The sequence below is a fragment of the Acomys minous genome (assembly GCF_964271855.1).
Source record: "Acomys minous genome assembly, chromosome: 11".
NCBI lineage: Eukaryota > Metazoa > Chordata > Mammalia > Rodentia > Muridae > Acomys > Acomys minous.
This window is the reverse complement of record NC_140492.1, coordinates 53,702,278-53,725,557: the sequence shown is the minus strand read 5'-3', so window position 1 is coordinate 53,725,557 and position 23,280 is coordinate 53,702,278. Positions and strand designations below refer to the sequence as shown.

Below are 23,280 nucleotides of genomic sequence, written 5' to 3'. Positions count from 1 at the left end.
CAAGAATGTAGGGGATTTTCCAGGCAAGCCCCATCCTTACTGACTGGGAGTGAAGATTGAAGCGAAAACTTCTCTTTCTTTGCTGGTGTTTAGGACATGGTCTGAGGGTGATCTCCCCACCAAAACCCAATTACGGCTTATTACAACCCACTTTATAAATGCACGCTCTGAGGTTTAGAAACAAATATGTGGGCTCTCAGAGTGGCACTGAAGATCATGCAGCAGTGACATTATTTTATGCAGACCATAGGTTGTTTTAGCAGCAATAATGGCTTGATCATAAGGATGTGGCCTCAGCATCCCATCTGCTCACCTCAGACAAGTCGCTAAAACAATCTCTCTCTGTCTCTGATAACTAAGAGGGAAGGTAAAGAGTCTTTTTTTTTTTTTTTACCTGTGATCTGTCCCAGCTGGCCTTTGTGGAAATGTCCCACCATACCTCCAACATGAGCCCCCAGACTAAAACCAATGATGTGGACTGAGGACTCCGACATGCCCAGCTCCTGAAATGGGCAATGGTAGACAAAGGATTCCACTTGAGCCACAGTGGTTTGCCTGAGGCTCTTGTCACCAAAAGCCTTGGGCACCACACACCTACCCACATGCTTGTAAACAAAGGCAGACTTCCTATTGGTCATTGTTTCTCTTTTTTGAGTCCTGAAACCCCTCCTCCGTCCCCCCCCCCCGCCCAGTTCCCTCATTTCAAAGTCTGCAATGACCATATCGTTCCTTAGGAGGTACTTCTAAATTTTGCACAGTCAGCATTCCCTATTTTTTGTGCAATGACATGTTTCACAGAGGCCTGGGTGCCTTGGAAAGGCTCGGCATCCTGCCTGTCAGCACCCCAAGCATCCTGTTCCGGATTCATGCTGAAAACCCACCAACTCCCTGGGTGGCTCTGCTTCCACCCCAAATCTCAAGGGGGTGTGTGTGCGTCTTTTTCTTTCAGGCTGCCTTTTCCTGTACAAATGGCCAAACAAACCTGAACCTTCCCGTACCTACCAAAAGCTTGCTGAGGAAACGGGAGATCTCCAGGCTCAACTTGACCACGTTCTCCACGGCTGAGAAATAGATGCCTGTAGAACCGTAAGCCCAGTCCACAGCAATCACATTAACATCAGCTGCCTGGAGGACGGCTCTAATGAGCCTGTCGATCCAAGACGGCTTATTTCCTAACACCCTAGAAGTGGTCAAAACACAGAGGAAAATTACTTGCCAAACTGACAGCCATTGATTAAAAAAAAAAAACAAACCTCAATTAGTCCTCAAGCTAGAGAAGTCAAGACGGCCAGTTACACGGTGATTGGAGCTGAGGGGAAATATCCTCCAGAGTCACCAGCATGTCACTCATGTGAAAATGCTCCCTGTCCCAGGGAGAACTCAACGTTTGGCAGAGTCCAGCCACACTTACCTCCAGTCTGCCCCTTTGTACAAAGCTCTGCAGACTGTCTGCACTGCTCAGTGCCTTACAGTTAAAATGTGTGGTCTGAAGTCTCATTTTTAAAGTATAAGTGCTTTCATTAAGGAGGCTTTCATTCCTACAGCCTTGCATTTATTCACACCACCTTTGTTGAGTACCTAAGGGCCTAAGGGTATGGCTGAGTGATTCCCAAGATATAGACAGGTCTCTGTCCTTCTAGAACTTTGGTACGCAACTTTCCTAGAAAGATAAGGATGGGAGCATTTCAGAAAGATTTCCTAACAGTGTGGGGGGGGGAAAAAAACATTCCTTCTCCCTGTGGTGGGATACTGTGAGCATGCCCACAGGAAGACAGGAGTACAAACGGGGTACACGCTCTGGAAAGTGATCCTGAGGTCGAAAGCGCAGCTGCCTGGTGAACACTGGCTCCATCAGCTGTCCCTTGGCTGAAGGCACATTCTCTGCCTGGGACAGTGGCTGAATATAAGATGTGCTAAAGAAATGTGTTGGGAAAAGGATAAAGAGTTAATGACTAAGGGCGGATGCAGCTGGGCTCCTGGAGCCAGATGTGAAGTGATGGGAGCACCTCTCCAATGGGTGCCCCAATTCTACATGCCCTGTGGTCACTCTGCCTCTCTCTCCTCAAAAACTTTCTCTGCTTACTTTATTTATTTATGTGTTTGTTTATTTATTCACGTATTGTCAGTGGGCTTTGGGGGAACAGATGCTTGAAGGAAGGGTGGTAACAGAATTGCACAGCAGAGTACCTATCAGACTCCTAAGAAATGCTAACCTCTGGGTATGATGGAGGTAGTACAACAAACAAAAAGCTTTTCAAGTCATGAAATCATGGAAGTGGCGCACGCCTTTAATCCCAGCACTCAGGAGGTGGAGGCAGGCCAATCGCTGTGAGTTCGAGGCCAGCCTGGTCTACAAAGCAAGTCCAGGATAGCCAAGATAACACAGAGAAAATTTGTCTCGAAAAACCACACACACACACACACACACACACACACACACACACACACACACACAAAGAGTCCTCAGGCTGAAGAGATGGATCAGCGGTTGAGAGCATTGGCTGTACTTCCAGAGGGCCTGAGTTCAATTCCCAGCAACCACATAGTGGCTCAACAGCCATCTGCAGTGAGATCTGGTGCCTTCTTCTTGCCTGCAGGCACACATGCGGGCAAAACAGTGTATATATGCGTAATAAATAAATAAATGCATTTTAACAAAAAAAATGGAAAAAATAAAGTTTAAAAAAAAAAAAAAGGAGGCCAGGCAGTGGTGGCACACGCCTTTAATCTCAGCAATAGGGAGGATGGCTGTGAGTTAAAGGCCGGCCTGGTTTACAAAGCGAGTCCAGGACAGCCGAGGATACACAGAGAAATCTTGTCTCAAAAAAACCAAAAAACAAAAAAAAAAAAAAAAAAAAAAAAAGAGGAAATAAAACCCCGGACAAAAAGTACCATGTTATTATCCCTGAGTGACTACATAAAACCTGTGACATTACTGCCAAAGATGAATCATGCTGTACAACCACACTTTGAGGATAATGGCACAGGTTTTTTGCCCACGAACCACTGAGGCTATTTCTACAGCTTCCTCTTCAATCCAGATATGGAACCTGGAGTGGCCTGTCCAGGGTCAGGAAGACTGAGCAGGGGCTTCATACACATGCCAGCAGGAAGGAAGAAACAACAGGTGCAGAGCTGACGCGAGGCACTTTCAAGGGCATGAGCTAAAGGCCTCCTCCTGCTCCCCACTGTCTTCCCATGGCGTTACGGTCTCTTTGGCTCTTAGCCGAGAGGATCCTACTGGCTGCTGAGCTCTCACCTGAATCCATGGATAATTAGTTTGGTTCCCAGACTGGCATTGAACTCAGAGTTTTGGATGTCACTGCTTTCTTTTAGTAGCTGCCCACAGCTGGGGTTCGAAGGGGTAAAGAGGAGAAACTGAACGTTGAGTTTGGTGCCTCGGAGGAGGCTGGCGTTCTGGAAGTCCGTGCACTTTGGCTGGGTGGTAGGAGGTACGGTCCCTGCAGGAAACAATGCAAAGCAAGAGCATTCAGGGTGAGCTTGACCCTTCTTAGAAGGACCATGGTATCCTGAAAGGAAGAAAGGGGCAGGAGCTGTCGGCGCAGGGCTGCGAGTCAGCGAGCTCAGCGATTAATCGCTTATTTGTCAAAAGTTGCATCAGTTCTGTAAGCAAAAATGTGTGCCTAGGAATGGAGAGATAACTCAGAGGTTAAGAGCACTGACTACAGGGCCGGGCGTGGTGGCGCACGCCTTTAATCCCAGCACTCGGGAGGCAGAGGCAGGCGGATCGCTGTGAGTTGGAGGCCAGCCTGGTCTATAAAGTGAGTCCAGGACAGTCAAGGCTACACAGAGAGACCCTGTCTCAAAAAACAAAAAACAAAAAACAAAAAAAAAAAAAAGAGCACTGACTACTCTTCTGGAGGTCCTGAGTTCAATTCCCAGCAACCACATGGTGGCTCACAACCGTCCATAATGTGATCCGGTGCCCTCTTCTGGCCTGCAGATGTATGTGTAGGCAGAGCACTGTATACATACTAATAAATAAATAAATCTTTAACCTTTAATCCCATCACTTGGGAGGCTGAAGCAGGCAGATCACTGTGAGTTCAAGGCCAGCCTGGTCTATAAAGTGAGTCCAGGACAGTCAAGGCTACACAGAGAAATCCTATCTGGAAAAACAAAAAACAAACCAAAACAAAAAAACTGTGACTAATTTCCATGCCTAAGAATGAAACACCCATGAAGAATATGAGTGTTGTTCAGACAGAGGGAGTTCAAGACCATGGTCAAATGGCTACTGTGGGGCTGAGTGAAGTTAATCTTGCCAACTTGGCTGGATTTAGAATCTCCTAGAAGACACACTTTCTGGGTCTGACTTTAAGGTGTTTTCAGAGAGGCTTAGCTACAAGGGAGGATAACCCTGAATGTGGTTAACACCACCCTACAGACCGGGATCTCAGACCAAACAGTGATGGGAAAAAGAGAAAGGCACATGAGCACCCACACGTGTTCGTCTCTCTCTATTTCCTGACTGTGGATGTGGTGTGACCAGAGCCACAAAGTGACTGGCATCTCATGCCCTGCTGCTGCGCCTTCCCTCAGCCAAATCAAATCCTTCTACTCTTAAATTGCCTTTGTCAGTTATGTTCTCATAGGGATGAGAAAAGCAGCTAATACAAGCCCCTCCCCCAAAGCCATACATGGAAGTCCTACTAGCCCATGCCTTAGAGTGCGGCCATATTTAGCAAGGGGACCTTTACAATGGTAATTAAATTACAATGAGACTTTAATACAAAATCACTGATGTCCTTATGAAAGAAGAAATTCTGATAGAAACAGAGGGCAGATGATGCCAAGTGGCACGAGAAGAAATCAAGAAAAGAAGGCTGGGTTATGGTCCCTCATGAACCTCAGAAAGAACCTACCCTGTTTGACACTGTGAGGACCCTTCCCAAGCCACGCCTACTTAAAGCACTTATATATATACACATTACACTCTAATGTACTGGATATTTTTAGTCAAAACCAAAGGATTTTTGACAGCATCAAACAGAAAAGAGACAACATAAAACTCTTCCTTTCCTAAAGGGAACCCATGACTCATCATCTGAGTAGCAGATCCTCATGTCTGCCTTTGTGGCCCCAGGGCTTCTCACAGGGACAAGATGTGTTCAGACCCAACACATGGTGCTGCAGCAGTCTCTGAGAATTACTGCCATGAAACAAAGTTCACAGGCTTGGCCGAGTGGTGGCGGCGACAGCGGTGGCGGTGAGGTGGCGGAGGTGCACGCCTTTAACCCCAGAACTCCAGAGGCAGAGGCAGATGCATCTCTCAGTTCGAGGCTAGCCTGGTCTACAAAGCAAGTCCAGGACAGCCAAGGCTACACAGAGAAACCCTGTCTTGAAAACAAAAATTTTAATTAAATAAAAATGTTTTTAAAAAATTAAACAATCACAGACTTGTCTTTATGGAGACCCTTTCTCTAACGGCAGCACCTTTAGATTCTGCCATGGCTATGTATTATCATCAGAACTCACTGGGATGCACACACATAACACAAGTGTGGACCTAAGATGCCCCGGGGTGTGGCACAGAGAATCCTCTACACGGCATCAGCACATTTCTGAGCCTGAGCCCCAACCTCTGATGTAGCCCTTTCAGATAGCAGTCCTTGACACTCCCGGGACCACACCCTTCCACAGGGATCTCCTAAGAGCATAAGCACAGATATTTGCATCATGATTCCTAACAGTAGCAAAATTACAGTTATGAAGTAGCAACAAAAAATATTATGGCTTGGGGGAGGGGCGGTCACCACAACATGAGGATCTGTATATATTAAAAGGTAGCAGCGTTAGGAAGGGTGAGAACTGATGCACTAAGGGAACCCGGAATGTCAAGCACATGGTTGTTCCAGAAGCTTGGAACAGACCTGCTTTCTAGCCTGGTGACCTTTGTGCAGTCTTGCGTGGCTGGAGACTTTGTGCCAGCGGCTCTTCCTTCGGACACTCTCATAAACTTGTTTTTTCAGCTAATCTATAGAATCTATTTGTGTGTGCGTGCATGCTTGTGTGCGTGTGTATGTGTGTGTGTGTGTGTGTGTGTGTGTGTGTGTGTGTGTATGTGTGTGTGTTGTTTGTTTGTTTGGATTTCTGTTTTATTTTGTTTGTTTTGTTTTTGTTTTTTTCTGAGACAAGGTTTCTCTTATAGTCCTTGACTGTCCTAGACTCACTTTGTTTACCAGGCTGGCCTTGAGCTCACAGAGATCCGCCTGCCTCTGCCTCCCAAGTATTGGGATTATGGGCGTGTGCCACCACGCTCAGCACTAGGATCTATTTTTATGGAAGGTGTCACATATACTTTACAGAGTTTCCTCCCCACTTGCCTCCAGAGACAAGGTTTCTCTGTTTACACAAAGCCTTGGCTGTCCTGGATGCTCTTTGTAGATCAGGCTGGACTTGAACTCACAGAGATTCACCTGTCTCTGTCTCACAAGTGCTGGAATTAAAGGTGTAGTCGCCTCTGACCTGTATTTACCTTACTTTGTTCCTCAGAGAGATTTAGGTCTGCTTTGTTATGCACATGGGACTGAGTCAATCATCCATAGGGTAGCTTTCACCAGAATTTACAGTGTTTAAATACACCTAAAATAAACCAATCAGGGACAGACTCACTGGCTACAGAGTTGTGTTGTGTTACTGTCTCCACAGCTTGTCTTTCAGCTGCCAGTGAAGGACACAGGGACCCCTGCCACTGGCACCCAATATGTGGTGCTTGGCCCAAGGAGAAGGTAAGTGGGTTTTTTATTTTGTCTGGTTTCTTAAATAGAAGCAGAGGTTAAGAGATTGGTCCTCTCATCCAAGGAGTGAAATAGCATGGGTTCTTCTCAGTCGTCTGAGGAAAAACATCATATACAACTATTGAGATATCTGTTAAAATCCAAGGGAGCCAAAATAGAGTGAAAGCTCCATGATTTTGTATAAATGACTGTAAAATGTAGTCCTCGGTTTCCTGAACATTGATAGTGATGAATGGAAACACATAGGAGCTAATATAAAAAGAAAATAGCTGGCCTTGCTCTGAGGACATAAGAGTGGGAGAGCAGGCCCTGCCCTGAGGACAAAGGAGTAGGCCGTGATCTAGGGCTCTGAGTGGACCTCACCCCAGCATCTACCCAATGTATGACCTGCTGGAACACATGAAGGGGCCAGACCTGCAGATTCAAAGATTAAGAATCTCCTTGACACACGGCAACAACAGGATATCCGACAGCATTCCAGTGAGGATCCAGTAACAACAGTGTAGGCCTCCAACCAGACCCATGACTCATAACAATGAACATCTGAAAGTAAACATATGTGGACAAAAGGCTATACTGCGTAATACACTACAGCTTCTGGGACAAGATTTTTTGTTTGTCTGTTTGTTTTATTTTACTTGGGAGGGGAAGAGAGGGATTTTGGTGCATGACGTGTAAATCATAGACATTCAATAAAAGTAAAAAAAAAAAAAGAAAGAAAGAAAGAAAGAAAAGAAAATAGCCCCATGAAATGGAGGATAAAATCCCTGTCATGATTTTACAATCTGAGCTGTAACCATGCATTGCTTAGACCCTCTTCAGGAGGACCGCAATGGGGAAGAGCCTCCGGACACATCTCGGCAGGGGGCTACTGCTCTTACAGTCAAGGAAACCAATTTAGACACCTGCTCCAAACATCCCATATGTATAATCATATACAGAAAGTATTAATTCTCCTCAATCCAATTCAGAAATTTAGTTTATGCTCCCTCACTTTAAGAAATTGCTCATGGAAGATTAGGGACATCATACACAGGAAAATGATCAGACCAAACCCCTTATCATGACAGACAGCTCTTATAATGCCCGTGACTTTAAATCCTCAAAACCCAACCATGCATCAACGCAGCCCATTTACTTTTGAACTCTTAAAGACTTTCAGAAAATCCTCCTCCACCAGTGGCGTGCATGCTCCATTTACTGAAACGACGTGGGAAATTTTAAGTAGGGATAGTGTTACTCCTCGGGACTATAAGCAAGCATGTGTAGCGTCCTTAATCCCAAGGCAATACTGGATGTGGAAAGCAAAATAGTATGACAAATGTGATGGACAGGCAGAGAGAAACTGTAGCAATGACATCCCTATTGATTTGGACATGCTTCACAGAGTAGGGCCGTGTAGTGACACTCTAGCACAGAAGAATGCTTTGGCTCAGTATTTTGACCAAGTACACCTTTGTGCACTGTGAGCCTGGAGAACGCCTCCTGGTCATGGAGAAAAATGTGGATTCGCTGGACACTTGGAAACAGAAAGTTAATGAGTCTTGGCTTGGGTTTCTTGCTCTTGTTAAGTGGGCAGTACAACAGAAAGTAACTTACGAGGAAGGTGCTGCAGGTATCTTGATGAGGCTGCTCATGTTTGATGGAGCCACCAGAGAGTGTAGAGCTGCCATAGCATTAGTAAAGCATGCTTAAAGCATAGTGGTTTCTCCACCTGAGTAACAGCCACCCAACATATTGGCAGTGTACCATATGTTGCAGGAGCTACACAAAAACACTTTTCAAAAGAGCCCTTGCTTTGAATGCAAGAGTAAAGGACCTTGAAAACAATGAATGCAAAAATAAATAAATAAATAAATAAATAAATAAATAAATAATAAATCTAATAATCTGGCCCTTTGCTTTTGGCCGTGATGTAAAAAGGGAAAACATCGGGCTAAGGAACGTTGATCCAAATTTGACAAGGAGGGCAAGCCTTTAAACTCCCAAGGCACCAACATCCAGGCCAAGAGTCAAGGGAGAAATTAACCCAGACATCAAAAAATAAACCAGAGTTAAGAGCAGTAGCCAGTGATTTAGGAGGAACAACAGGATCTACAGAAGGGGGATTAAATTCCTTAGCTTAATGGACAAAATGGTTATCAGTGGATGGATATCTTATGTTGACCTTATATATGGAAGACAATGCCTTTAGAGTCATTCTAGACATTGGGACAGACCATTCAGGTATCACTCAAGATCAATGGCCCCTACACTGGCCAGTATTTAGAGGCTCACCTTTACAAGCTCTTGAAGGCCAATAGGATTCTTTAGAAAGTACTAATGTGTTCAATTGGACTAACAAAGCTTCTTCTTTGGGCCCTGTACAGGCCCATCTTGTCTCAGAGCTTTCGTACATGTTGTGGGGAAGAAATATGTCGCCACAATTGCAAGGGGTATTACCACTGCAACTAACGAATCATTGGAGAATTCTAATACAAGAAAGTATAACTCCTCCACCAGCATGGGGTCATTGATCAAGAGTCATCATACAGCCTTTAAAACTACTGTGGGTCTCTGATGGCCCAGTCAGTGCTGATCACATGACCCTTGGTAGGAAAAATTAAAACAAGCCCAACTTCTAGCAGCAATTGGATCTATGACCTATGGAACCTTCAGCCCATCAGTGGGCTTCCCCTAGTACTTGTCTGTGAGCACAGAGGCCTCTGTGACCCCTAAACTTCCCTTTATCTTATTTTGTTCTCCCTCCTGTGAGAAGCGCTTGATACTGGCTGTTATCTCTTTCTGGAATGCTCTGCTAGGCAAGTTCATGTTTAATTCCCTATGACTCATCAGAAGCCTGTCAGATGCTATTTTCTCTTCCTTTGTACCTCATCCTCTCAACTCCTCAATCCCTCTCAATGCCTCCCTCCCCTCCCCCCCCTCATTCATTTTGCTTTTGTTTTCTGAGACAGAATATCTCTGTGTAGCCCTGACTGTCCAGGAACTTGTTCTGTAGACAAGGTTGGCCTCAAACTCAAAGATCTCCTTGCCACTGCCTCCCAAGTGCTGGAATGAAAGGCATGTACCACCAACATCCAGTTCCCTTACATTCTCTTACCCTGATCTCTTTACTTGTGTAGAAATCATCCCTTTCTAATCTACTCTGCACTTCCTGTTGGACTGGTTTATTGATTATCTCCTTGGACTATAAATAGACTCTCAAGCAAGACAAGGCTTTTTAATCCATTGTGTTTACTCTGTATCTGCTTAGACTAGTATCTGCCACACACAATATACTTCAAGAGCTGATTCTCTGAAAAGAATAATAAACCAGATGTACCTTTGATAAGACAACGTAAGAAAAAATGGAGGAAGTCATGGGTAAACAATATCTAGAATAGAAAAGAGAAATCAATACAGACACAATTGATTTCTTTTTCAAATCATAAAAGAACATATTTTTACCCATCCAGAAACTGAAATTATGGAACTTTCTAAAAATGGATACTTTCTTATAGTAAACTTTATAGTTTACTGAAATTCAGTTTAAAAAGAAAGCATATTTAAAACTATAGCACAAAGGAATTGAAACAGCTGTTTTCAAACCATCCATCAAAGTCTCTAACAGGCCAGACAGAAAAATTCTCAATGTCACATATTATTCCAGAAGACAGAAAACCAGAGACAGAATACCTATTCATTTTATGAGAATAATCAAAATATCAAATCTAGATAAAATACCAGCAAAACAAAACCCATCAAAAAGAACAAAGGGCACAAAAAAAAAGCTTACCAGGTTTTAATGCAAGAAATAAAAGGTTTGCCATAGTAGCGTATTTTTATGAGATTTGTACTATTAGCATAAAATAATATGCTCATCTCAACAGATGAGACTCCACTTAAAACCAAGAGCCAAGCTCTTCTCCTGGGTATGGTGGCGCATGCCTGCAATTCTGATCCTCTGGAGGCTGAGACAGGAGGATTTTTAAATTCCAGGCCAGCTTGAATTACAAAGAGAAATTCTGTCTCAAAGAAATAAGGAAGTTCATCTGGTTGTTGCCTTTGTTAAATATTATTCTGGAGGTCCTAGTCCTTTTGAGGGAAACAAGAAAATAGAGTGAAATAAACTATAGAATTTGACAAGCGAGAGGGATAAATGTCAGTATTCACAGATGATAAAAACACAGATACACGCAGGGCATGGTGGTGCACGCCTTTAATCCCAACACTCAGGAGGCAGAGGCAGGTGGATTCCTGTGAGTTTGAGGCTAGCCTCGTCTATAGCCAGGGGTACACACAGAGAAACCCTGTCTTAAAAAAAAAACCCACAGATACACACAAACACCTAGACACACACACACACGCACACACACACACACACACACACAGAGGCTTGAGGCTGTAGCTCAGAGGTAGAACACTTCCTGGAATATGTAAAACCCTTGTTCCCATTCGCAGTACCACCAAAACCCAAGAACAACACTAAACAAAGCAAGGGTGAGAGGCTCCAGTGCTTACGTTTTCGTGGTTCTCCAAATAAAGAGGATGGCGCCAGGTGTGGTGGCGCAATGACGTAAGGGGCAGGAACAGAAGGATCAACACAAGTTCAAGGACAGCCTGATCTACACACATGGCAAGTTCCACACCAACCAGGGCTCACAGTGAGACCTGATCTCAAAACACAGGAAGACAATGAGAGGAAAAATATTATAGGGATAATAATTAGAACTAAAGAAGTCTGGTTGCTCAAGTAAAAAAGTCTCAGAGTGATTAGCAAAAAAAAAAATTTTTTTTTTCCCTCGAGACAGGGTTTCTCTGTGTAGCCTTGGCTGTGCTAGACTCCCTTTGTAGACCAGGCTGGCCTCGAACTCACAGCGATCCGCCTGCCTCTGCCTCCCGAGTGCTGGGATTAAAGGCTTGTGCCGCCACGCCCTGCACAAAAAAAATTTTTTTAAATCTATAATAGGTGTCAATTTGGCAATAACTACATAAGACAATGATTTAGAATATTATTGAGAAAAGAAATGAGATTTATATATTACAGGTGAGGTTGTAACCCAGATGAACTACTTTCGAAGACCAATGACTCGAGACCCAGTGGTTCCATGATCAGAAATCAGTCCTTAATGCTTCACACTGCAGCAATCAATGCACATGGCAGAAAAGTCTGGGGCGAACTAACTGTCCTCTAGTGGACAGAAAGGAAGAGATTAGTTTATCATTAACAACCTGTAATGTTTAAACCAAAGGACCCAAAGCAAAAAAGAAGTTTATATTTTTTTCATTTGTTTGGATGATTAGAAGGTTGGTAAAAGACTGTTTCTTTCATCTTTAAGCTATTTTCTTATATTCACATTTAAAAGAGCAAAAGGTAAATGGAAGGAAACTATTTTTTTCCCCCCGAGTCAGAGTTTCTCTGTGTAGCCTTGGCTGTCCTGGAACTCGCTCTGTAGACCAGGCTGGCCTCGAACTCACAGAGACCCACCTGCCTCTGCCCCCCAAGTGCTGGGATTAAAAGCGTGCGCCACCACTGCTTGACTGGAAGGAAACTTTAAATACTTGTGCCTGTATGATTGCCTATAAGCAGCATTTTCCCATCTGCTTTATTGTAGTTTTTCATGAATTTTATGTAAGATTTTATTTATTTTCTAACTTTTGTCCTTTTAAGGAAGATTTGCTTTTATTTTATGTGTATGTGTGAGTGCTTACACACCTGTCTGTGTAACACAAGTATGCCTGGAGACCGAAGAGTCCAGAAAAGGTTGCTATATGCCCTAGAACTGGAGCTGTAGGCAGTTGTGAGACACCATGTAGATGCTGGAAACGCAACCATGATCCTTTGCAAGAGCAGCAAGTGCTTGTAATCACTGAACCACCCTTCTACTACTTAAAAAATAATAATAAGCCTGGAAGTGGTCACGCACGCCTTTAACCCCAACACTTGGGAGGCAGAGGCAGGCGGATCTCTGAGTTTGAGGCCAGCCTGGTCTACAAAGAGAGTTCCAGGATAACCAGGACTACACAGAGAAACCCTATTTCAAAAAACAAAACAAAAACAATAATAAGTAATAATAACAATAAGGAGGAGGAGGAAGAGGAGGAGGGGGTTCACAATAGTGCAAAGGGGGTGCTGGAGTTTCTATCAGTATAGAAAAATGCCTGCTTATCCTTTTAAAATAAAATTTAAAATCTTAAACTGTTCTCTCCATTCACCCTCCTCCCCAGAGGCAACTTCTGTGCACATTTTATTATTGTTTTTTTACCTTCAGAGAAAACTAAATATGAGCAGGCATAGCTTGAGTATATTTAAATATTCATTTTATATTGTTTTTTTTTTTAGTGGAAAATACCTAGAATTTAACCGAAGAGAGGGAAAAAAAATCTATTCTGCGAAGTTAAAAGCACTAGGCCTTGAAGAATATGTCAACCAACTCAGAACACAAGACTCTTCAGAGAAAGGAGAAGTGGTTGATGGGAGGAAAGACCTTAGAAGCCATTTCAGGATACTCTCGTAAGAAGAAATGGAAGGTGGTAAGGAAGTGTTCCAGATAATGCAGCCCAAATTCCCTGGTAATGGAGAACTGGACCTCCAGGTTCTGGGGTCTGGGGTAATTAACTCCAGAGAACAAAACAGTTAGGCTTTGGGGACCAAAAATTCCCTCTAAAGCAGACCTGGGAGTTCACAGCGGCGCACCGAGGCCTTTATGAGGGTGGCAAAGGGACGTGGAAGTCAATCATCCAGCCAGAGACAGTGTCCGACTCTCATTCAGAGGAAAGGGTGTCGCCGGGCGTGGTGGCTCACGCCTTTAATCCCAGCGCTCGAGAGGCAAAGGCAGGTGGATCGCTGTGAGTTCGAGGCCAGCCTGGTCTACAAAGAGAGTCCAGGACAGTCAAGATAACATAGATAAACCCTGTCTCAGAAAAACAAAATACAAACAAACAACAACAAAAAACAGAGGGAAGGGTGTCAACACGTCTATAGTTATGACTGTTCTCTGTCTGCCATGTTCCTTGGAGTGGAGGCACTATCACACAGAGATTCTCAGACCAGGCACACGGAACCGAAGCTGCCTCCAGCTGAATTCCAGTCACCCCGTTCTACACAGTCCCACCCCTGCCCCTGCCCCCTTGACTTGGGCTAATGGGGTATTTCAAGTCACAAACGTGCACCATGTATAATAAATAAATAACTTTAAAAACAAACAAACAAGTGTGCTCCATGACTGTTCCAGTGTTCACCCTCTAAAGTCCGCTAGAGAATCTCCTTAACCACAGCAAGGTTCCAGTCAGCGGATGCGTTTCCTCCGAAGCTTATCACCAGCCAGTTCTCGAGGTGAGTGCCTTTCAAGAGGGCTGTGGAAACCCTGCCGTTTGTTTAGCTGTGCACTGAGGAGAGGCCGTAAGAAGGAAGATGTAATTTTGACCTCACTGAGCTCACGCTCTGGTAGGGAATGACCAAGCCAGCATTCACGAGACACTCATTCTACTAAAGTGGACCCAGAATAAAGGCTAAGGGCGGGAGAGTGAGAGCCTAATGCTGAAAAGACTCTAGTCCAGGAGAAGAGGAAGGCTTGGTAGATGTGATGGGACTCAAAATACGTGGCAAGGCAAGGACATGACGAAGGTCAGGGGCATCAGCTGTGAGAACCAAGGGCTGAGGTTGGACAGAGAGGGATGACGTGTGGAGTGAGGGGTTTGAGGAATCTAGCCTGGTTGTTGATGACATTGAAAAGGAGGATCTTTCATCCTTGCCCCACATGTTCTACCTGTGCACAAAAGCATCCTGTCTGCTTAGAAGATTTGAGCCGGGCGTGGTGGCGCACGCCTTTAACCCCAGCACTTGGGAAGCAGTGGCAGGTGAACTGCTGTAAATTTGAGGCTAGCCTGGTCTACAAAGGGAGTCTAGGATAGCTAAGGCTACACAGAGAAACCTTGCCTAAAAAAAAAAGAGAGAGAGAGAGAGATGAAACAAACCTTTAAGCCGGGTGATGGTGGTGCACGCCTTTAATCCCAACACTTGGGAGGCAGAGGCAGGCAGATCATTGTGAGTTTGAGGCCAGCCTGGTCTACAAAGCGAGTCCAGGACAGTCGAGGCTGTACAGAGAAACCCTGACTTGAAAAACAAGACAAAGCCGGGTGTGGTGGAGCATGCCTTTAATCCCAGCACTTGGGAGGCAGAGGCAGGCTGGTCTACAAAGTCAAGGCTACACAGAGAAACCCTATCTCGAAAAAGAAAAAAAAAAGGAAAGAAAGAAAGAAAAACAAGGCCAAACAAACAAACAAACAAACAAAAAGAATAAGATTTGAAAGTGTCATTGCCCCAAGACCACCAAATCTTGCTTTTAGGTTAAGGTGAATGAATAAATAATTTGGCCTAGGTTAAACCAAAGGTCTCACTCTTGCCAGACAAGAGCTCTACTACCGAGCTATAGCCACAGGAAGAATTTCACACAGAGGCCCAGAATATATATTTTACATAAATAAAAATATTTTCTACATATAAAATGTTTGTAATAGGGCCACACTATAGCCTTATGGCTATGTTTTTATAATTAGAATATAGTTTCATGCCTTACTACAATTTAAATCTTTTTTTAGGAGGGGCAGGGTTTCTCTGTATATAGCCTTGGCTGTCCTGGACTCACTTTGTAGACCAGGCTGGCCTCGACCTCACAGCGATCCACCTGCCTCTGCCTCCCGAGTGCTGGGATTAAAGGTGTGCGCCACCACACCCGGCTTTACAGTTTAAATCTTAAAAACTGTGGCTTTCACTTTACTGGGTTGTCTTCCTTTTTATGACACACCAGCTGCAAGCTGGAAGGATGACGTAGACTTAAAACGCTGGCTGCCCAAGCGCGGCACTTGCAGAAGACTCCTGTGTTCCCGGTGGTGGCCTCCCTCCATCTTATTGCTCTCAGGACACCACAGAACGGAGAAGGGCGGGGACTCCCACCATAGCTGACTGGAAGGTGGGCTCCTGCCAGACATGCAAAAGAGCCCTGGCCTTCAGTTAGCTCATGAGAGGTGCGTAGCTCAGGCCATCTCGCCTGCTTCTCCTCAGCTTCCTCTGCCCCTCACCAACCTAGGGTTAGATAGACCCTGAGCTTTCTGACACCCTGACTAGGTCTGCAGCCTCCCCAGAGAACACGGCTGTGCTCCTAACTGGTCTGCAGGTGATTTTGTCAGCAGTAACTAACGAAGGCCCACCCTAGGGACCTTTATTTTTTGGGGGGTAGGGGGCAGGGATAAAGTGTTCTTTCAGGGCCAGGTTCAGTTAGCCAGCCTCCATAAATGTCAGGAAATGGAAATGAGGGTCACACCCAGCTGTTTCCTCCTAAGCAACCAAAGCTCTAGGCTCTAAGGACCAAAGGATAAGATACCAGCCACAGCTGTTCTCAAAAACCCCCCAAAGTTTTGCAGAGAACTTGGAAATAAACACAAAACCTTACAGGAAGCTGGAGTACAAGGGCCTGTGGTGCTGAGGGGATGCCAGTAAAGCCATCTGACTCAGGTTAGGGGTGACTTCAGAAAACATGCTTTCTGAATGTTGCTTTCCACCCAGCCTGATGACCTGCGTTGGATCCCTGGGCTCCACATGGTTGGAAAAGAGAATCAATGTCCGCCAATGTCCACATTGTCCCCTGTCTTCAACACGGTCACTGTGATGTACACACACACACACACAGGACAGCCAAGGCTACACAGAGAAACCCTATCTGGAAAAACCAAAAAGAAAAAAAGAAAGAAAGAAAGAGAGAGAAAGAAAACACCTGAGCCCTGGGTGGCCATGAAGAATCACACTGCACGGCGGGCGACCGAAGGATCATCTTTGCACTTGGGGACTTTCCTCGTTCCTGCCCCTGTGAGCTTTTCCTTTGCCTTCATCTCTTTGTCTCCTTTCATCCCTTTTTTCTCCTCTTCCTCCCCTGGGTGGCCTTGAAGCAACTATGTTCTTTTTCCCTTTCTGTCTCTACCTCTCCACTGAACCACTGGATTTCCAAAATAGCCATTTTAAAGAACAGGAGACATTAATACAATAAGCACAGCCATTGTTGACAACAGTGACAACAGTCAAGCCAACTGATCCCTTCCTGCACAGGCACCTCAAATCCCTCCACATTGAGAACTTGAATTAGTTTTTGACCTAACCCCAACCAGGGATACCTGGCTCCGGGGCTCCTGACCTCCTTGTCTGTGTCTGAGACTCTGAGCTCGCTGCGAGGTAAGGTTCCAAAGAAACTGTGAGGACCGTTTCCTTCCAGGCTTCCCACCCTCACATTTCTTTTATATATATATATTTATTTATTTATTTATTTATTTATTTATTTATTTATTTTTAATGAGACAGGGTTTCTCTGTGTAGCCTTGGCTGTCCTGGACTTGCTTTGTAGACCAGGCTGGCCTCGAACTCACAGCGATCTGCCTGCCTCTGCCTTCCGAGTGCTGGGATTAAAGGCGTGTGCCACCACTCCAGGTTCCCACCCGCAAATTTCAAATCGGGCCTGACAGTGAATGCCTCCTGCCCCTCAGGAGGGACAGAGAGCAGCTGTGACGTAGCAAAGGAGCCTGCTGAGCCCAGTCTCCCAACAGCACCCTCGGCTCTCCTAGGAGCCTATGGGATACACTCTATCTTCTTTCTAAAGTGGCTTACGACAGTCCTGTCTCCTTTTCTCCCATGAACGATGCACTAATAGTAAAATCACCTGAAAATAAGCCACAGTCTGAGGTTGGATTTGTACACAAACTGCATGCAGTTGGTCCTTCACAGCATCCCAATTTGATAAGGATAATCCCCAAAGACGGATAAAGAAAAGTCACTTCCTCAAAGCCCTGCTGATAAGACACAAAGACAGATAGATATTCAATAAGTATCTGCTTCGTCTGTTCACAGCCTTGCTGCCACCTGGGAGCAGCCCTCTCAGCATGCCCTGTATACAGAGTGTATGCTAAGTGTATGGGAGAGACCGGAGCCCCAAACCCTCCCGGTGCAGAAACAAACAACTCAGGGAGAAACAAACAAACAAAGAAACCAACAAACCACGGGAAGCACCTTGAAAAGCCGTCCAGGGTATAAGGAGAGAATAGATCCCTGTGAGCCAGGAAGACATTCTGAGCAGTGCAGTGGATTGCTGCCAGGAAGTAGGGAGCAGGAAAGACTCCTGTCAAGGAGGTGAAGGCTAGAGACAGCCCCAAAGTCTGAGCAGCTCCGGGTGGACGTACAGAAGCCGAGAGATGAGAAACATCTAAAAGGAAAACAGAAAAGCAGTCTGTTGCTGGGAGGTGGAGAGAGAGGAGACCCTTCTGGGCATGCTGCTTCCGGGCTTCCTGTACTGTGCATGTGTACGTGCCTGAGTGCATGTGTGCATGGGTGTGACATGCATGTTCACGCATGTCCATGCGTGTCCTGTGTGCATTTGAGAATTAATCAATGTTTGTTTGGTTTTTTAAAAAAAAATATTTAATTTTAATGTAAGTGCATTGGTGTGCATTTCCCACCAGAACCTCGAGTTGCAAACAGGTGTGTGTTTTGTTAGCGTCACCTTGGCCTGAACAAAACAAAAAGGTTTGTAATTCGGGTTTTAGGAAAATGAGGCTGGAGATCAGGGGAAGTTCTGGTCTCACCACCACTCCCATTATCATAAGAGGGTTTTCCCCCTGTTCTTTTAAAGTGACCTCCGGAGAGATAAAGGACTTTTAGGGGACCTTCCAAAGTCAGTGCAGTGTAAGAAGGCAATTTAAGAAATAAGATTCCACCCAAGCCCTAAGCCCCAAGCCATTGGCTTACCCAAACTCCCAATGCTGAGCCATAAAAGTGGTCCCCACAACCAGAGGCATCTCTCCCAGACGTCAGGAGGCATCGCTCGCTCGCCTGGAATCTTGAGCCAGAAAGGAGGAAAGTCCTAAAGCCTGGGATATCAAATAGCCCAGCCTCCCACCAAACGTGCAACACCCACTGGGGACTTAGCAATCTTTAAATGGCCTCTTGGCTTGTAAAATAAGTAAATAAACAAGCCTTCCTATTTGTTTAGCCCCTAGCGTTTTCACTTTCTTCTCAATGAAGATAAGCACCCTTCCCACATCTTTTTTTTTCCCCCTTTAAGCAGGGGACTTTGAAACACACTGTTCCTCCTCTATGTGCCAAACAAGATCAGGAAATGACTTTCCACACCTCTCCCATTTCCGTCATGAAATGTCAGCGATGGCCAAAGCAGTCCATCTCCGTGTGGTTACAGAACTTTCACTGTAATGGAATTTCTGTGGATATCTTTGTCCATGGGAAGACTGAACAGCAAGGAGGCTGGAAACTTCTTTCACTTTTGGATCCCCGGAGGCCTCATCCAGTGTGCAGACAAAAACACACATACATGTGCATTTACTGGACAGAGTAAAAGGAGAGCAAATGGTTCTGCAGAGTCCTGCCTTCCACAGACTCTTGGGGAAAGAAAGTCCAGTCCAAGGAAAGAAAGTCTCCTCTGAGAAGAGACATCTTGCTGCCAAATTTATAGTTAAAGAAGCAACCATAGGTAAGGAGACCGATGTGGAGAGAGACACAGATGATGGAAGTGGCAGCACTGGGCCTGGAGGCAGGGAGTCTGTCCTATCATGTGGCATCCTCACTCCTAGAGGTAGTGGAGACCACAGGGAGTGATATCTTTGCAGGCCAGGGCAGGGCCAGGCCCTTGCCAAGCCAGTGGTCCTACATGGAAGCACACTGCTGCAAGACAGAGAGCAGACAGCAGGCCGGCTTCATCCTTTCTGAGCAGTAGCTTTGTGAGGGGGGTGTTGTTGGCAAACATGCTTTACTGCTCTGTCGGGGCACAATAAGAAACACAAAGTGAGCCGGATGTGGTGGTGCACGCCTTTAATCCTAGCACTGGGGAGGCAGAGGCAGGTAGATAGCTGTGAGTTCGAGGCCAGCCTGGTCTACAAAGTGAGCCCAGGACAACCAAGGCTAACACAGAGAGACTCTGTCCTGAAGGGGGGAAAAGAAAAAAGGATAAGAAGAAACACAAAGTGAGGCTGGGCATGGTAGCACACACCTTTAATCCCAGCAATTGGGAGGCAGAGGCAGGCAGATCGCTGTGAGTTCGAGGCCAGCCTGGTCTACAAAGTGAGTCCAGGACAGCCAAGGCTAACACAGAGAAAGAGTAAAGAGCAGGACAGGTTAGGCCCAGGACACAGGCTCTGCACAACTGCCTTGGGAGTGTCCCTGGCAGCCTAGGCAATTGGTGAATTCCTGGTTCAATGAGAGAGAAACAACTGTCTCAAAGACCATTAGTGGAAGTCAGCAGACAGGATCTCAGCCCTACACACACACACACACACACAAAAACATATGGTGAAGAATGAATCTCTACCCACTGCAATCCCCTATTTCCACTTCCCATGACCCATAGAAGGCCTCGTGGTCACTATTATCTTTTCTTTATTTTTTTATTTTTTATTGAAAATAGATTCTTGCCTCGTTCAACACGTCCTAACCACGGTTTCACCTCCTTCCATTTCCCCCAGCTCCTCCCCCCTCCCTGCCCTCCCCCCTCTTCCCCCACCCCCATCTACTCCTCCTCTCTTTCCTCTTCAGAAAAGAAAAGGCCTCCTGTGAGTTTGCAGTCAAAGAGAACAAAACAAGATACAATATGACAAAGCAAAAGCCCTCCCGTCCAGGCCGACAAGGCAACCCAATAAGAATAACAAAAAACACCGAGGTACCAGGCACTGCACAGAGGACCTGGTAAAGACCATGCAGGCCCCGTGCTTGCGGCTCCAGCCTCTGTGAGCTCATATGAGCCCTGTGGAGTTGATTCAGGGGGGCCGTGTTCTCCCGGTGTCTTCTACCCACTCTGACTACTGCAGTCTTTTCCCCCTCTTCTGCGGGACTCCCAGATTTCCGAGGGGAGGGGCGCAGTAGAGACCTCTAACTAGACTCCCCCTCTCTGCTCAACGTCTGCGCGGTTTGCGCGGTTCTTTGCAGCCGCTCCCATTTGCTGCTGGAGGAAGCCTCTCTGGTGACAGTGAGACAAGAACCGACGAGTATAGCAAAATAGCATTAGGAGTCATTTCATTGGTTGTTGTTGTTGTTGTTGTTGTTTTGCTGTGTTTGGTTCTACCCTAGGTCTCTGGGCTACCCAGTCTTAGGTCCTGGCCACACAGGAAGTGTAGGGAATGGGATCTCTCGCGGATGGGCCGCGCGTTAAACCGAACGTTGGTTGGCCACGCCTACACGTTCTGCACCACCATTGCCCTCGTACGTCTTAGAAGAGATTGTAGTTCCAGGGTTTTGTGGCTGCGTTGGTGTCTAGGTTTCTCTTTCCATAGCCAATAGAGTACCTTCCCATGTCAAAGAGATTAGAACGGAGGGGTGAAGGCTCCATGTAGGCACTAGCTCAGCCTCTCTATGGTCTGTTCTGTTTTGTTTTGTTTTGTTCTGTTGTTTTCTTTTTTTCTTTTGTTTTGTTTTTTGATTTTTGTTTTATTTTTCGCGACAGGTTTTCTCTATGTTATCGTAGCTATCCTGGACTCGCTTTGTAGACCAGGCTGGCCTTGAACTCACAGCGATCCGCCTGCCTCTCAACTTCTCCATGTTCAATGAGCTGTGTGGATGTTGTCCTCAGCAATCACCCGCCCCGGCCCCCCTCCCCCCCCCCCCCCCCCCGCTATATGTTTTCAGAGAGGACCTTCTGTCTTAGCATCTACCTGGGTTGTTTAGGGATCTCCAGAGATCTCCGTGGGAACCTCTCTTCTTTCTTAGCATCTACCTGGGTTGTTTAGGGATCTCCAGAGATCTCCGTGGGAACCCCTCTTCTTTCTTAGCATCTACCTGGGTTGTTTAGGGATCTTCATGGAAACGGCTCAGACAACAACTCAAGGAAATGTATTTCCAGTCCCACCACCGGAAGCCTTGCCTGGCTACAAAAGATGACAGTTTAGACTCTGTATCCTCCATCACTAGGCGTCCTCACTAGGGTCACCCTCATAGATTCTAGGAAGGTTCCGCTACATTAGGTTTCCACACCGTCCCCCAAATATCCCCTAATTCTAAATGTCTCTGCCCGACTCTCTCCCTCCATCCCTGGCCCCCAAACTATCCCTCCCACTCTTGTCCTCACCTGACTCCTGCCCGTCTGCAAAATCGTTCTATTTCCCTCTCCCAGGGAGACCCATGCTTACCCCTAGAGCCGCCCTCGTTACCTAAGCTCTCTGGGTCTGTGGATTGTGGCTTGTCATTTACCTAACAGCTAAAATCTACTTATAAGTGAGCACATAGCATATTTGTCTTTCTGGATCTGGGTTATCTCACTCAGGATTTTTTTTTTTCTAGTTGCATCCATTTGCCTGTAAATTTCATAATGTCACTTTTTTTTAACCCCTGAGTAATATACTATATTTGAAAATGTACCATATTTTCTTTATCTGTTCTTCAGTTGGGGGACATTTAGGTTGTTTCCAGATTCTGGCTGTTATAAATAAAGCCACAATGAACATAGTTGAGCAGCTAACCTTGTGGTAAGATAGTGTCTTTTGGGTATATACCTGAGTAGTATAAATGGGTCTTGAGGTAAATGGATTTCCAATTTTTAAAAAATATTTTATTTTATTTTATTGTTTGGTTGGTTGGTTGACTGCTTTTTGAGACAGGATTTCTCTGTGTAGCCTTGGCTGACCTGGACTCTCTTTGTAGACCAGGCTGGCCTCGAACTCACAGCGATCCGCCTGCCTCTGCCTCCTGAGTGCTGGGATTACAGGCATGCCTGGCCTTCTTGTGGTTCTGATCTTAGCCACCCTGACACATGTAAGATGAAATCTCAAAGTAGTTTTGATTTGCATTTCCTGAGTGATGAAGGATGTTCAACATTTCTTTGTTTCTCAACCATTTGAGATTTCCTCTAGTGAGAATTCTCTGTTTAGATCTGTAAACTGACCCCCACTTTGTTTTGCTTTGTTTTATTTTGTTTTGTTTGAGAAAGGATTTCTCTGTGTAGCCTTGACTGTCCTGGACTTACTTTGTAGTCCAGGCTGGCCTTGAACTCACAGCGATCTGCCCGCCTCTGTCTCCTAAGTGCTGGGATTAAAGGCATGCGCCACCACGCCCAGCTCTTGTTTTTTGTTTTTTGAGACAGGGTTTCTCTGTGTAGCCTTGGCTGTCCTGGACTCATTTTGTAGATGAGGCTGACCTCAAAGTCACAGAGATCCACCTGCCTCTGCTTTCTAAGTTCTGGGATTAAAGGCATGTGCCACCATGCCTGACTTCTATACCTCATTTTTTTTTCCTTTTTTAGTTTTTTGAAACAGAGTTTCTCTGTGTAGCCTTGGCTATCCTAGACTTGCTTTGTAGGCCATGCTGGCCTCTAACAATGATTTGCCTGCCTCTGCCTCCTGGGTTATTTGGTTTTTTAATATCTAATTTCTTGAATTATTTATATATGTTGATATTAGTCCTCTACTGGATGTGGAGTTGGTGAAGATCTTTTTCCATTCTGTGGGATGTCTCTTTGTCCAATTGATGCTGTCCTTGGCCTTACAGAAGCTTTTCAGTTTC

At 45.5% G+C, this 23,280-nt stretch overlaps 1 protein-coding gene across 1 annotated transcript in view; it reads right to left on the bottom strand.

Moving 5' to 3' along the window:
• PLA1A (phospholipase A1 member A) overlaps window positions 1-18,758 on the bottom strand; it is a 35,118-nt gene extending 16,360 nt beyond the window's left edge. Inside the window, exons 1-4 of the mRNA XM_084800605.1 lie at window positions 18,529-18,758; window positions 3,260-3,461; window positions 1,003-1,180; window positions 395-503 (exon numbers count right to left, since the gene is read on the bottom strand). Coding sequence (XP_084656731.1) covers window positions 395-503; window positions 1,003-1,180; window positions 3,260-3,461; window positions 18,529-18,601 — 562 coding nt within the window. The 5' untranslated portion in view covers window positions 18,602-18,758. The remainder of the gene's footprint in view (window positions 1-394; window positions 504-1,002; window positions 1,181-3,259; window positions 3,462-18,528) is intronic.
• Between the last annotated feature and the right edge of the window lie 4,522 nt (window positions 18,759-23,280).